General features: G+C 51.3%; 1 protein-coding gene across 1 annotated transcript; it reads right to left on the reverse strand.

The window, feature by feature from the left end:
* Window positions 1–112: 112 nt before the first annotated feature.
* robo4 (roundabout, axon guidance receptor, homolog 4 (Drosophila)) lies at window positions 113–15651 on the reverse strand. Its single transcript, XM_067228572.1, has 19 exons — window positions 15420–15651; window positions 10633–10956; window positions 9071–9228; window positions 8708–8828; window positions 8438–8576; window positions 8019–8146; window positions 7547–7662; window positions 6930–7161; window positions 6572–6693; window positions 6324–6489; window positions 5923–6117; window positions 5737–5779; window positions 5290–5405; window positions 4037–4354; window positions 3307–3408; window positions 2944–3103; window positions 2530–2757; window positions 1794–2125; window positions 113–582 (listed from the first exon to the last, which is right to left on the reverse strand). The coding sequence occupies exons 1-19, from the start codon at window positions 15649–15651 to the stop codon at window positions 113–115; spliced, it is 3702 nt and encodes a 1233-aa protein (XP_067084673.1).
* Window positions 15652–15976: the final 325 nt, after the last annotated feature.

Genomic DNA, 15976 nt, shown 5'->3' on the forward strand with positions numbered 1-15976 from the left:
AAACCAACTAGCTCCATTCCTGACTTGACAGTCCCTAGGACTTCTTCCGGTTGTGAGTTCAACATCCATCCCTCCCGGACGCTGAACTGAACTGGAATCAGGCCTCGGTCAATCAACGCTTCATCTCTGTGGTTTCACCCCCTCGCCCCCCCTCCCCCTCGCCCCCCCTCCCCCCGCCCCCCTGCCGCTGGCTCCGGAGGTGGCCCCAGGTGTCACAGGTGGAGGTGGGTGTGGAGGGGGAGGTGGGGGGGTACAGGGCGCGGTACTGAGCCTCCATCTCCTCCACCCATGCTATGCTCCAGTCCCACACAGGCATGGGGTCCAGCTCCCCGAAACACTCCCCCACCTCGCCACGCGCTGCCTCGCCTCGCGCTGCCTCGCCTCGCGCTGCCTCGCCTCGCGCTGCCTCGCCTCGCGCTGCCTCGCCTCGCGCTGCCTCGCCTCGCGCTGCCTCGCCTCGCGCTGCCTCGCCTCGCGCTGCCTCGCCTCGCGCTGCCTCGCCTCGCGCTGCCTCGCCTCGCGCTGCCTCGCCTCGCGCTGGGGGGAACAGGGCGCTGAGGGGGGAGGCGGGGGGGGAGAAGTCTGGAGGCGGGGGGAGAGACAGAGAGTTACGTCTATGAAACAGTGTAGACGACACAACCTTTCAAAAGCACAACCTAGCTTTGAGAAAAAAGAAATCTCAAACATGGCTTCATAATTCACACATACACACATACGCACATACACACATACACACACATACACACGTCTTCAGAAGATTTACGTTCTTTTGATTCCCACCAAGCCATTAATTTAAACTCTTAAGTCTTCGAATCATGAAACTGACTTGGTACTGACGTCTAATTCCCACCTTTTTCAGAAACTGTTTGAAATGATTTGACAGCAACCAAACAGTATAATTGATACTTTGGTGATTTATGGTCGTCCGATAACAAACAATTTCATTTATTAAATGCAGAGGAAGTGGGCTGGATTACAGCTCTCCCGTGGTTTCCCTCCACACTTGGGCAAATGGAGAAAAGTTAAATGCAGCCCCACATTTAGAGAGAAAGAGAGTGATTGATGAGGTGGTGCTGGGGAAACGATGGCCAGTTTCATTTTACTGAGAGGGTCTAAGTGATCACTTGGTGCCCCCACTCTTAGTGTAATACGAGACACACACACACACTCTCACACACACACACTCACACACACACACACACCACCGCTCACCTCAATCCCATTACTGTGTCCCTCAGGTCAGCCTGTCAGGCCACACAAGCGCACACCTTTCCCCCCCCCCCCACACACTGAAACTAACTAACCCTAACCCTAGACCAGGCCATCGCACCAGCCATGAAACTATCCTTATTCCTAGGTTAGGGCTACCCTCCTCCAGTGAACTCTGAAATTAACTGGATGCCAGGAACAAGGATGGAGTTACAATAGGAGGATTTAGACTGATGTGGTTTTGTACCCACGCATGAAGGAAGGTCTTCACTGTGAAAATATTCTGTTTCCAGAAATCACTGGTAAAAAAAGAAAAAATATGTAATCTTTCTATCGTTCTAACTTGGTCTCAGTCAAGAATGGTCACCACGCGCCACCTTGTGGTCATTCATGTAATCAACATCTTCCATCAATAAAACCAGTGCCATTATATTCATTTGACTGACTAATGCTCCTTGCTTGACAGTAATCGAGCCTTTGTGAATCCATCAAGCGTATTTCAACACAGTACATCACAGAGACTACAGGACCCATAATGCAACACAACCAGAAGAGGTCCATCTGAGTGAGACTTCCTCCCTCACCAGAGAAGGAGGCGGTGCTCTCCGACGCGGCGGCGGCCAGGATGCGGGCGAAGCTGGCGTCGTTCAGGATGGAGCCGTCAGAGGAACTGATGAGGCTGGCCCGGGCGCTCGCCCCGTTGCCCTCGGAGACAGACCCCCAGCCGTTCCACAGCGAGCCCTCCCATTCGCTGCCGCACGACGAGGGCGTGCTACGGAGACGGGCACGCCGCAAGCCCATTGGCCGGGCCTCGGGGTCGTCGGGGGCGACGCCCAGGTGGTCAGAGGGGAGGGGCCCGTAGATGTAGCCCAGTGTGGGGGAGAAGGGCCGTGAGGAGGGGGGGTCTGAGGACTCGCTGGGGATACCAGGAGATAACCACAGGTTAGCATTTAACATTTTAGTCATTTAGCAGACGCTCTTATCCAGAGCGACTTACAGTAAGTACAGGGACATTCCCCCGAGGCAAGTAGGGTGAAGTGTCTTGCCCAAGGACACAGCGTCAGTTGGCATGACCGGGAATCGAACTGGCAACCTTCGGATTACTAGCCCGACTCCCTCACCGCTCAGCCACCTGACTCCAGCATTTAACATTTACTCCTTTGCATTCTTTACATTTCTAACTATAGTTTTTATCCTTATGTTGGTGTGATCTTTAAGCAATCTCTGGCACAATCACTTCCTTTGGTATTTACAAAGTTGTATCTTCTGTTTAAAAGGCTGTGATGATGTGATGACGTGATGAGTCAGGAGAGAAGTTACCTCTCCACCCTGGGCCTCAGCTCCAGGTACCGGGTCACTTCCTGTGAGCTCTCCAGGACTTCCTGCTGCTCCGGGGAGGGGCAGTATGAGGAGGAGGGGCAGTGTGAGGACAGCATGCTGTAGGAGGGGCAGCCGGTGGAGGGGGAGGGCGAGGGGGCCTGACCCGAGGCAGCACAGGTGGACTGCAGGGAGAGCAGGTCTACTGTCAGCCTGGTGGAGCGGCTGGACCTGGGGGGGGGGACACGTTAGGAACCACCACTGAGGTGAGCAACACTGATCACACCCCTCCTCAGAGCTGAGGCTGTGTGTGTGTGTGTGTGTGTGTGTGTCTCACCCCTCCTCAGAGCTGAGGCTGTGTGTGTGTGTGTCTCACCCCTCCTCAGAGCTGAGGCTGTGTGTGTGTGTGTGTCTCACCCCTCCTCAGAGCTGAGGCTGTGTGTGTCGGTGGTGTCGTCTACGGGCAGCGGGGGGGGTCTGGGCAGCGGGGGGGGTCTGGGCAGCAGGTCCACCAGCTGCAGGGAGGCGGAGTAGTGGAGGAGACGAGGAGACAGGCTGGGGTCCCCCTCACACACACCTGGACACACACACACATCACACACACACACACACACACACACAGACATCACACACACACATCACACACACACAACACACACATCACACACACACATCACACACACACACACACACAGATATTATACTTTAAAACATTTTGAACGAATGAACAAAGCTGAACAGTGTTGGTGAGGTGTTTCCACGGTGATGAGGTGACTGCACCTGACTGCTTGTGGCCCAGTCTGTGTTTGTAGGCCTGAGACACGTTCCTGACTGCCAGGCCCCTAGAGGGCGACAGAGGGGCGCTCTTCACCGCATGCAGCTCTGGGAGGGACACACACACAGCCAACCTGTCACTTCCTGTCACAACCTGTCACTTCCTGTCACAACCTGACTTCCTGTCACAACCTGACTTCCTGTCACAACCGGTCACACAGTCATCAGATACCTGCTGTCGGGAGGTGAGAAAAAGCACCACAGACTAAAATCCTCAGTTAAACTCCCCTGTGTTGTCCTGGTTTTCCTGGATTTGAAATTTCTGGTCATATCCTCTTTTATATTCCTCCCAAAAATATTTTGTTTTTTGTTTCGAAAGGTTGAAAACATTTTTGAAAAAAATATTTGATGAATACTTGATGAGGACTCTAGTATATACTCTATTATACTCTATGGTATTGTGCTCTGCTTTACTGTACTCTGTTATAGGTATCTCTGTTATCCTCTCCTTTCACTGTTTGTAAAAAAATTAAAATAAAAAAGGTAGGAGGAAAGGTAGAAACATCTTTTTGATAACAAAAAAATTTAAAGAAATTTTCTAAGAAAATTCAAGTTAGAAAGGATATTTGAGTGAAAAAGTGTAGTCAGTCTTTTTAAACATGAGTGTCTGTACTTCTATTTGAGTGAATGATGTGTGTACTTTTGCCATCTCTTATTATTATTGTTCTCCCCTTACCTCGCTTGTTGTTCTTCTCCCATGAGTCCTTGTGAACACCCATCCTGGGCTGGGATGGCAGGGCCTGTTTCCAGGGCAACGCCTGCCCCTCCTCCCTCAGGGTTGTCTTAGCGACCGCCTGGGAGATCCTCAGAGTCTCCCCCGCCTGCTGCTGGCTGCAGTGCGGCATCCTGGGACAGCGGGCGGGGCTGTGGAAGGTCTTCAGGCCGCCGCCCATCAGGTCCACGTAGAAGGTGCCGTACACGCCACAGCTGTCAGGCACGATGGGGACTGCCCCGTCCTGGCCACCGGGGGCCTTCCTGGTCACCGTGGGCAACGCTGGAGGAGAAGGCAGATGTTAGATCGCTGCGACTACCAAGGAGAGGGAATGACAACAAGTCATTGGGGGTGGAGGGGTGGAGGGTATGGAAGGGGGTGGGGGGGGTGGAGGGTATGGAAGGGGGTGGGGGGGTGGAGGGTATGGAAGGGGGTGGGGGGGTGGAGGGTATGGAAGGGGGTGGAGGGGTGGAGGGTATGGAAGGGGGTGGGGGTGGTGGAGGGTATGGAAGGGGGTGGGTGGAGGGTATGGAAGGGGGTGGGTGGGTGGAGGGTATGGAAGGGGGTGGGGGAGTGGAGTGTATGGAAGGGGGTGGGGGGGTGGAGGGTATGGAAGGGGGTAGGGGGGTGGAGGGTATGGAAGGGGGTAGGGGGGTGGAGGGTATGGAAGGGGGTAGGGGGGTGGAGGGTATGGAAGGGGGTAGGGGGGTGGAGGGTATGGAAGGGGGTGGAGGGGGTGGAGGGTATGGAAGGGGGTGGAGGGTATGGACGGGGGTGGAGGGTATGGAAGGGGGTGGGGGGGTGGGGGTGGGGGGGTGGAGGGTATGGAAGGGGGTGGAGGGTATGGAAGGGGGTGGAGGGTATAGAAGGGGGTGGAGGGTATAGAAGGGGGTGGAGGGTATGGAAGGGGGTAGGGGGGTGGAGGGTATGGAAGGGGGTGGAGGGGGTGGAGGGTATGGAAGGGGGTGGGGGGGTGGAGGGTATGGAAGGGGGTGGAGGGTATGGAAGGGGGTGGGGGGGTGGAGGGTATGGAAGGGGGTGGAGGGTATGGAAGGGGGTGGAGGGTATGGAAGGGGGTGGGGGTGGGGGGGTGGAGGGTATGGAAGGGGGTGGAGGGTATGGAAGGGGGTGGAGGGGGTGGAAGGGGGTGGAGGGTATGGAAGGGGGTGGAGGGTATGGAAGGGGGTGGAGGGTATGGAAGGGGGTGGAGGGCTCACTGGTCTTCCTGAAGCCGGGGGGCTCCGGGCTCTGGGACCAGGGCCCCGGGGCCCGGTCATCCCGTTGGGCCTGGCGCCAGGCCGCGGAGATCCACGGAGAGTCGGGCGCCGCCATCCTGAAACGGTGAAGAGGAGCGCAGAAACACTGAGAACTAGAAACACACTGAGAACCAGAAACACACTGAGAACCAGAAACACACTGAGAACTAGAAACACACTGAGAACCAGAAACACACTGAGAACTAGAAACACACTGAGAACTAGAAACACACTGAGAACTAGAAACACACTGAGAACCAGAAACACACTGAGAACCAGAAACACCCTGAGAACCAGAAACACACTGAGAACCAGAAACACACTGAGAACTAGAAACACACTGAGAACCAGAAACACACTGAGAACCAGACACACTTAGAAGCACCCCTCTCGAGCTCTCTCACCAACCTGTGTTTGATGATGAGGTCCTCACTAGCCAGTCTGAACAGACCTGGGGAGAAACATGTGTTTGGATGTGAGCAGAGATCGGACTGTGTGGGTATCAGTGATGCCTGGGCTGTGTATATATGAATATATCTGTTGTCCGACACGTTTGACCCGTGGTGACACAGTCCCCCCCCCCCCTCCTCTGACCTTCAGCGTTGCCGTGGCGGCGGGCCAGGCGTTCTGGGCGGCGGTGGCGACGGTAGAGGCAGATGGCCGTCACCATGAGAACACACCACAGGAGGGCGCCAGCGCTGCCGATGAACACAGGGTCCCCCAGCACAGCCAGGACCCCCTCCCCCCCTCCTCCTGCTGGGGCCCCCGCAGAGCCTGGGGGCTGGGAGTCTGGGGGGGAGGGGGGGAGTGTAAAGGGTGGGTGGAGTGAAAGAAAGAGTAAAAGAGAATGAGTGACAGAGAGAGAGAGAGAGAGAGAGAGACAGGGAGAGACAGAGAGAGACAGAGAGAGACAGAGAGAGAGAGAGAAAGGTAAGGTCTTGAGAGGACTAGACAGAACAAACAAATGCTGTTGTGTTTCCAGGTGTGTCTCTGACCTATGCTCAGCCTGTAGGGCTCCGTGCTCAGTCCCACTCCGGCCCCGTTGAGGGCAGCCAGGCTGACCAGGTACTGCAGCCCCCCCTGGAGCCCGGGCAGGTCCAGGCTGTGCTGCCCTCCGTCCACCGTCCAGTTCAGCACCTGCTCAGCCTGCACGCACCACACCTGGAGGCAAGCACAGCCGTCAACCAGGTGAGGTCTGTTACTCAACCCTGACTGACTCAGTCCGTCACTACGGGTGTTTTACCTGGTATCCCTGGATGATGCCGTTGTGAGCGTCGTGAGGGGGAGGGTCCCAGCTGAGGTGGACCGTGTCGTTGCGGTCGGGGGTCATGGTGAGAGAGACACGCTGGGGGGGGGCGCTGGGGGCTGGGGGAGAACGGGAGATCACATCTACCAGTCGCACGTCCACAACAACACTGCAGTTGTGTTTTTATATCATTTTTTATACAAAAGCAATCAAAAGCACTGCATTTCCAAAAGACACATTTCGAGGGTCAACTTGCTGTTGGATAAAAGCAAATTCTACATTTGTAAAATAATGAAATCATTCTAATAATTCGGTCAAATCAGCCGGTAGAGGTGTGGCAGGTGCGGCTCCTCACCTGTCTCTGGGACCCTCAGGTGCCGGCTGTTGCTCTCCCGGCCGTACAGGCTGCTGCCGTACGGCCGCACCTTGAACTCGTACTGGTAGCCCCTCTTCAGGGGCCCCACCTGGGCGTGGTAGGAGGGCAGCGCCACCCTCTGGGCCGCCCAGTCGGAGCTGGCGGGCAGCAGGCAGCGGTACAGCACCTCGAACCCCTCCAGGAAGTGTGGCTGGGACAGTAGGGTCTGGAGCTGGGCACAGCAGGACAGGAGGAGGTTAGGGAGGTTAGGAGGTTGTTAGTGTTGCTGAAAGGTTTGTCACGTCAGTCACTAAGGCTGGATTTTGATGTCCACTGATGTGCTGTGAGAGATGACAGGCAGGCAGACAGACATACAGGCAGACAGACAGACAGACAGGCAGGCAGGCAGGCAGACAGGCAGACAGGCATACAGGCATACAGGCAGACAGGCATACAGGCATACAGGCAGGCAGGCAGGCAGGCAGGCAGGCAGGCAGGCAGGCAGACAGGCAGACAGACAGGCAGACAGACAGACAGGCAGACAGGCAGACAGGCAGACAGACAGACAGACAGACAGGCAGGCAGGCAGGCAGGCAGGCAGACAGGCAGACAGGTACCTTCCACTGGAGCAGGGTGGTGTTGGAACCCGGTGTCTTCTCCGTCACGTTCTCCAGCACCACGCGCAGGCTGGACAGCTCCTTGTGCAGCTCCCTCTGCCTGCTGCTGGCTGCGTCTGGAGGAACCAGGACCACACAGCAGGGCTGATCACATGACTACAGGGCTGATCACATGACTACAGGGCTGATCACATGACTACAGCTCACGTCAACACTACCCCTCCACCTCTAGTACGTAGTAGTTATGATATTAACAACTTTCAATGGCATCTTTCTCACACCAAAGCATGCTTTACAAAGGAACATGAAAGAAAAGATCCAGGTAATTACTCTGCTGGAGTCTACAACATGGATGAAGATGGGTATAGCTCAGCGGTTAGAGCATTTGACTACAGATCAAGAAGTTGCAGGTTCACATCTCCCCTTGATTTAAAGGTCACATTTTAACCCAATAAGAGCGGGCGCTCCCTACCCTCCACCAGCAGCTGTGCGCTGGCAGTGACCACGCCCACATCGTTGACCGCCGTGCAGGTGTACCGGCCTGCATCCTGGGACGTCACGTAGTGGATCTGCAGGCTCTGGTCTGGGTTCACTAAATACCTACACACACACAACAAGATATCACACAGCTGAAATAAGGAAGTGTAGACAGAATGGAGAGAGATGTTCTGGTCTGTCATCCTGCCCTGGTGAGGGTAGGTATCCAATGTTGAGAGCATGTTTGATCAGGAGGTTTTTCCGATCACAGACCATTCCAGGCTGTGTGTGGTGTGTGTGTGTGTGTGTGTGTGTGTGTGTGTGTGTGTGTGGTGTGTGGTGTGTGGTGTGTGGTGTGTGGTGTGTGGTGTGTGTGTGTGTGTGTGTGTGTGTGTGTGTGGTGTTGGGGCAGACCTGCCGTTGGGCAGCGGGCCCTGCTCTCTGCTCCACTCCACAGCAGGCGTGGGGTCTCCACGCACCTCACAGTAGAAGTGAGCCGACTCCCCGGCCCGGACCAGCACATCCTCCGGCCCCATGACCAGTACTGGCTGAGCTGGGGGGAGACGAGAGGTAAGCTGGGCTCTGGTTTATCATCTGTACTCCTGTATAATCTCTACTTATCTGGTTAAAAGGTCAGAGATGTGACACGGTGACTAACTGGACCCGGAGGCAGCCTGGTCTTACCAAGCACAGACAGCCGCGCTGCTCGGCTCTCACGAACCGCCGCCGTGTTGGAGGCCACACACACAAACACGCCGGAGTCGCTCTTCTGGGCCGAGGTGACGATCAGCTTCCCGTTCAGCTCCTAGACACCCGGAGGCAGGGAGACACAGAGGGAACAGGGTGAGCACAGCTACGGTTCAAATCCCACCCCTATGCATTCCTTAAGAGAAAAGCACTCGCTAAATCAAATCTGTTTCTGTTGTCCTTTTTTTTTACAAGAAATGTCCCATTCGGCCAAATAAATACATTCTCCTCACTGCACAGTAGCGAGCTGTATTGGTGATGCGTAACAACCCCACAGGTTGCTAATGCTGGAGGTCTTACGGTGTAGTGCTGGTCGGAGCTGTTGATGGCGACTCCGTCCTTGCGCCAGGTTACGTTGGGTTCAGGGTGCCCCAGCGGGGGGCTGCACCCCAGGATGGCCACCTCCCCCACCGCCACCTCCAGATCAGCTGGCTGCACCCGGAACTCCTCCTGCAGAGCTGGACAGGGAGGTAGGATTATTACCACATCACGTGTTCAGAATCAGTCATTCATTAAAATACTGACTCTTTAAGGTGTATCACTATGGTTACATTATTGGGTGGGTGTAGCTCAGTGGAAGAGCATTTTATAATACAGTGTCTGTTAATTAACATATTATTAGTAGCCCATGCTTTCTGTCAGCAAGGCACATTATTGTTATCTCACATAAATTATTTATTTTTATTATTATTACTTAAGTTACTTTCGGTTCAGGAAATATTTAAGATTTTGTGGTAAAAGTGCCGCTAACGCTAGCTAACTAGTTAAACTAGCCACCATCGCATAGGCTACGTGACGACTCAGTAACGCTCGTTAGCAACACAGTGGCTACAGTTCAATACTTAGTCTGGTTGAGTGGAGATAGTCCGACCAGTGACCTTTTAGTAAATGCTTGTGAATGTGTCCCTCAGGTTATTTTGCTACCTGCATAGCCAGCTCTATAGCTACTTGTGGACCGGTTAGAAGAGGGACCTAGAAGGCTACAGCCGAAACTCTGACAAGGCACTGTAGGACAAATCGACAGAACACCAGCCTCCACCAGGTGAGTGGTTCGGTGCGGTGACTGCACAGAAACAGGGACTTTTGACGATGTTCATGCCGGGTACAGTACTGTACATTATGGCTGCTTTCCCGATACTCTAGTAGTTGCTATATTAGTTCTGCAAACGTTGCTGCAATCGCGGTTTGGCTTACAAAAAAAATACTTTTAGTCATGGCTTGACTAGCCAGGTATGTTAATTAGGCTAGCTAGGCAGCTTGGCTAGCTAGGCTAACCCTAATAGTACTAGCAACAACCCAAAACTACTGCTGCTCTAGCAACAGCCCAACACTGTTACTGCTGCCATAGCAACAGAGACAGAGCGTGGCTCCTCCATGACCTCTGGGAGGGGAAGACACTACAGGTCAGATCTGATTACAGCTCAGCCCAGGAATCTGGGGGTCGCTGAACGACCCTGTGTTTGAGGAGCACACAGAGGCTGAGGGCTCGGGTGTTAATAGCCGACTGTTTGTCCTTTAGGTAAACATTGACATTGGAAACATACACACACTCAGTCACACTCACTTAAACACACACACACACACTCTTCTATGTAACACTAGGACATCTTGGAATAGGACTCACCACTCCAGACTGCCTCCCTTACCCTACAGACTCCCCTGTCACCCTCCACACTCACCCTACAGACTCCCCCCTCACCCTCCACACTCCCCCCTCACCCTACAGACTCCCTCCCTCACCCTACAGACTCCCCCCTCACCCTACAGACTCCTCCCTCCCTCCTCACCCTACAGACTCCTCCCTCCCTCCTCACCCTACAGACTCCCTCCCTCACCCTACAGACTCCATCCCTCCTACTAACCTGCGATGTAGAGCGAGGCGTTACGGCTGGTCACCCTGCCCGCGCTGTTCCTCGCCACGCAGGCATACACGCCCTCCTGGGACTGGCCCCGCCTCCCCGGGACCACGGTCAGGAAGAACAGGCTGCCCTCCGACAGCACGATGGGCTGGGATTGGCTCTCCAGCTTGTCAATCTCCAGGGGTTGTCCGTTGCGCAGCCAGTGGATGGAGGGTTCGGGGCTTCCCTGGGCTCGGCAGGACAGGGTTGCGGGGCCGCCCGCCTGCACCACCACGTCGGAGGGGTGGTGCACGATACGAGGGGCCTCCTCGGCCCTCAGACGGGACCCTGGACGGGAGAAGCAGCATGGGTATAGCTTAGTGGTTAGAGCATCTGACTGCAAGAGGTCAAGGGTTCTAATTCCTCCCGTACATGGCTTGGGATAAAAGTCAGCTATAAGAATGAGATGCAGTGATTGGTTCCATCTGCAGTTGTGATTATTGATGATTGATTATTGATCATTGTTGTCTTGTTGCTGGACATGTGTAGTTGATATGTGTGTTAAAAGAATGAGTTGAATAGAGACATGATTTTACTTGATTACTTCTGTTTAATGGGAAGAAAAGCGATGGAACTGTATCGATGCATGCATATCCATGCATTCATGTCTCACTAATGTCTCACTGATGTCTTAAGGAGCAACAAACCCAGCAATGCACAGAATCCTCTAGAATGGAAACTTTGAACACAGATTTATTCCAAACCTTCAAAAATAAGTTTTACTGTGTTCTTAAATCTGTGTTCTTAAATAGCGGTCCAGTCAAATCTGCCTCAAAGCATCTAATGACAGACTGAGAGGCCAAACATCAGGCCAGCAGTCTCTTCAGACCAGCTGTGAAACCTGCGTCTGAAGCGTGCGGTCTCCTTCCTGAACCCTCACCAGTAATAGTGGGGGGTTTTTACTGTAGAAGCACCACACCCAACATGTGACCCCTACAGCAGGGTCAACTCACACACTCACAACTCACAGCTAACAACGACAAAGTAGTACCAGCTAACTGCTACCAATAAACTCTGTCTATTTTTAGCAGCCGGCTGGAATGTCATTGTTTAATGTGTTGGTGGTGTTGAGTGACTGTTCTCAAGGCAGAGAAGGACTGTGGGTGGGGGTGGGGGTAAATTGACTTCCTGTGTCGGACAGGAAACTGAGTTGCAGGTCATCGGCCTCACCCTGCTGTCGACCCGGAGTAGAACAAAAGCTTCTAAACACAATCAGGGTTCCATCTAAGCACCTCAGAGAGCCCTGTCATTAAAGCTGGGTGACAATGCCCCTGTTGTGCTCATCTTAAAACATGCCTGTCAAGAATTTGAGGAAGAGGGCTTTGAGAGCATGATACCATTGATCAGTTCCTTTATAAGTTGGTAGTTATGCAGGATTAGGCTCTATCATAACCATAAGCTGGTGGTGAGGGCTGCAAGTGTAATGTGCGTTCCTATGTCTATACTAGAACATTCTGTGTATCATTAGCGCAGAATGAGACAATCTTGGCAACAGATGTTTTTTTGTTTTTTTACTCATTGTTTCAGACAGAGCCACTTCCTCTGCAGGAAGACCTGACACTTAAAAACAAAACGGACTAAAACGACACTGAGGACGTCCTCTGACGTTTATGTCAACACAAGCGGTATAGACTTTAAAATAAACTTCCCTAAACATGCCTTTAGATGCAAACTTCAATAAGCTTAGATAATCAGGTTGTGTTTGAGTTGGTCTGTGCAGGTGCTGTGCACATCAAGTAATAATTAAGTAATAAGTAGTAGTAACTAAATACAAATCAATATTTGACCAAAAATACTCAATAAAATAGAACGTTTCAAGGGATATGAGGCAGGACAATGGGTAGACGCTAAAAGATAAGAGCCATTCAAACGTCTACATCACATTAGCAACAAGAGCAAATGGCTAGCAATATTACGAAAACATGCCCAAAATCGCTACAATCATTAGTCTTTTAAAAATAGCATGATACAAGTTAACGACCCATTTAAAGTTACACTATACCTCTTACCTGCAAGGTTTCCAAGCGTCCCAAAAAACGCCACAAGTCGAAGAATGATATTCGCCATTTGGAATGTGATTACCAAGAACAAGTATCTTAATGTATCATAAGCGTATATCCTGCATATTAGTTCAATCAAGGACAAATCATATAGCGCATCCCGTCTCATAGAAAACTTACAAGCACGGACTAAAGCGTAAACATGCCGTCATTTCTGAAGTTCTCATCATTGTATTTAAAAATGAGATACAGTAAAGTAGCTTTCAAAAGTAACTTGAACACATTGATCCGCGCATTTAAATCCCAAAGAGTAGGCTACAGTGGTAATTAAGCCTTGCGACCACAACCAGAGCAGTGAAGGTATGCCAAGCGGGAACAAAGTAGCGCCTGCAACAGAGTGACACTGTCCCGACTCGTAAACTGGGAACTGCAATCATTCATCACACGACTGCACGCTGCTTTATCATCGACATCTGCTAATCATTACAGTCATTAAGAAACACTGGTTTGGAAGAAAAAGACGTGTATGCATATCAACTGATATGGACTGTTTTGATGTCTGTTTTTGAACGTTTCTTAAATAAAACTTATCGAATGAAAGCGAATCTATTTTAAGTTATTCTAAGTTCGTTTCATTGTTAGCATTTTTACAGACTATTTCAACACATGGGCCCTACAACAAGCCATCTGTATTTGTTAAAATTAGCTTGCTCTTTCGGTCAATATCCTTAGTAAGCTATAACCAAGACAACTGCATGTTTTCAGTTGAAAACAGTTGGTTGCTGAAGTTATGATGGAAAGGCAGGAAATTCAGAGGTTCCCATGCTTCAAAACAATACATGGAAATGACATCTGATGAGTTTCAATAACAGCATACCACAGCTTCGTCACTCTGTAGACCCACAGACGGAGCTGTAAGGCGAAGTCTGGTGTCCTACTATGGAATTGACATAATTCTAAAATTAGGATATGTGCGGTTTGCTTCAATCCCTACATTATTTATTTTAGCGTTGCTTAAATGCAAAGAATGTATTCTTAAACAAAACAAAAATTGCAACAAAAAAAGCATTTTGGACAAAAGCTCCTGCTAAATGATTAAAATGTAGTGTAAAATGTAAAATGGTTAGGAGTATCACAGTTTAGAGGTTAGCTGTGAAGGCCCAAGACAAACAAGCCGAGGACCTGATAGTTACTTATCCCAATTACCCAGGATCCTGTGCAAACACAGCTCCCAGAGGGAGAGAGAGAGCAGGACTAGCTGTGGTAGTTCATTCCCTCCAAAAGAACACATCAATAATGTGTTGTTTAGCGAGCTGGCCATTGTGCCGCCTTAAAAGCCCCGGCCAAGTGAGGGACGCCTGTATTGATCCAACAACTTGGGCTGGATGGCCTGGGCCAGCTTTCAGACGCAACAAAAGCTGGCTGGGAGGAAGAGGGATGTGGCTCCCACGATCTGGACGCCAGGCCAGCTGGGGACATTGGGGGCTCATCTTTGCGGAGGGATCACATATAAATGACACTTTCATGTAACGGTCTAAAGGTTGAAGGATTTCTTGGCCATTGTGAGAGGGGTGAATGAAATGAGAGAATGTGACTGATAGGATGTTTGAAGCGTCTCACTGCTGTGTGTAAATCAAGTGGCTTGTGAACAGGCTGGACGATACATTGATTGAGATCTATCAGACGAGAGACCTATTTAATTTGCAATTAATGTTGACCTTTTGTGGAGGTCTTGTGGTGAAGAATAAAATCTCAAAATTCAACAAGAATCTGTGTGATTTATCCCTTCATGGGTCTGGAGGAAATGTGTCAGTTAAATACACGACTACTCAAAAGCCTTTTTTGAATTACTAGACTTTAAGTGAATCACAAATCCAAGTTAAAATGACCAAAACAACAAAATAAAGAATTCTTATTATGTGACAACAAACACTCAGCTCAACGAAATGTAATAAAATTTCAAATATGCAGCACCGAGTCATCTTCAGTCAGGCTCGAAACGGCCTTTTTCACAGGTTTTCCCCCCCCATGTTAAAGATTTCATGCCTTGATCTTCTCAGTTGGAGGCATTTCGACTACAACATTTCTCAAAACAGCCACAAGACTGCCTCACTTTCTGTGACAAAAGAATTAATCTATGAAAGAATACAGTAATGACAAGCATGCATAATTTACGCATACATTTCTTACAATGAGCAACCTCTCTATTACTGTGACAGAAATACTGTAGCTGGCGACATGATCAATAATATGCACGTTAACTGTGTTGACAAACTATATTTCCCTGCTCGGTCAAAGTTTAAAGAAGGCTGTAGTTAAATACTAATCTCTACCGTAAGTTTTTTCAAATATTTTATATATTGAACTTAATAGTCAACTCCTTAGTGACCTGCCAGGCCACAACTTCACTAACACAGAGGAGCGCTCTAAAGGTCTTCAGACATTTACATTTAGTCATTTAGCAGACGCTCTTATCCAGAGCGACTTACAGTAAGTACAGGGACATTCCCCCGAGGCAAGTAGGGTGAAGTGCCTTGCCCAAGGACACAACGTCAGTTGGCATGACCGGGAATCGAACTGGAAACCTTCGGATTACTAGTCCGACTCCCTCACCGCTCAGCCACCTGACTCCCCCATTCCCCCAGACATACAGCAGTACCTGTCTGCCAAACCAAACTGACCCTCCAAAGCCCTCTCTTCTCTGCTGCGGGGTTCAGAAGTCTCACAGTGTGTCTAGTGGGATGGGCTCACCTTTCCTGCGGTGGGCCCTGTTCCTGTGAGGAGGCTGCCTGCGCTCGGGTCGATGCCGGACATGTTCCCTGTGCTCCCGGGGAAGGGTGACAGAGCCCTCCACCTGGCCAGGCTCCTGCCCAGGCTCCTGCCCTGGCTCCAGGGGACAGGTGCACTGGAGCTGACAGGGATGCAGGCCTTCTGCCAGAGTGTACAGCCAGGACGCCCACACCAGCCACGCAGCAACCTGCATCTTACCACGCACTTCTTATCTCACTGGGACCTACGCCCGGAGTCGTAGCGTAGCATCCATCGCCCAGGGGGACTTTGAACCCTGCAGATACAGCTCAGCTACTCTCCCTTGCTGACAAATCCTGGGCCTCCCTATGCCAAATTATTTGGAGATTGTTATAAAGAATGTTTTTTTTCTTCTTTATGTCCTTAGAACCCGCTTTTGTCCTCTCTTTCCCTCCCTCTTTCTTTCTTTTTCCGCCCCTCTCCTCCTTGCTCTCTCTTTCCCTCACCCTCCTCTTTCTCTCCGGGTCTTTTTTCTTCTAGGGGGAAAAGAAGTTGGGGGC

The sequence above is a fragment of the Osmerus mordax genome, chromosome 25, assembly GCF_038355195.1.
Source record: "Osmerus mordax isolate fOsmMor3 chromosome 25, fOsmMor3.pri, whole genome shotgun sequence".
Classification (NCBI taxonomy): Eukaryota; Metazoa; Chordata; class Actinopteri; order Osmeriformes; family Osmeridae; genus Osmerus; species Osmerus mordax.

Excerpts from the sequence above, each read along its gene's own strand:
- robo4 (XM_067228572.1), bottom strand. The coding sequence starts at position 15,651 with ATGCAGGTTGCTGCGTGGCTGGTGTGGGCGTCCTGGCTGTACACTCTG. Across the intron at positions 8,147-8,437 it reads GGCCCGCTGCCCAACGGCAG|GTATTTAGTGAACCCAGACC; the intron begins GTCTGCCCCAAC and ends GTGTGTGTGTAG. Across the intron at positions 583-1,793 it reads GAGCACCGCCTCCTTCTCTG|ACTTCTCCCCCCCCGCCTCC; the intron begins GTGAGGGAGGAA and ends CCCCGCCTCCAG.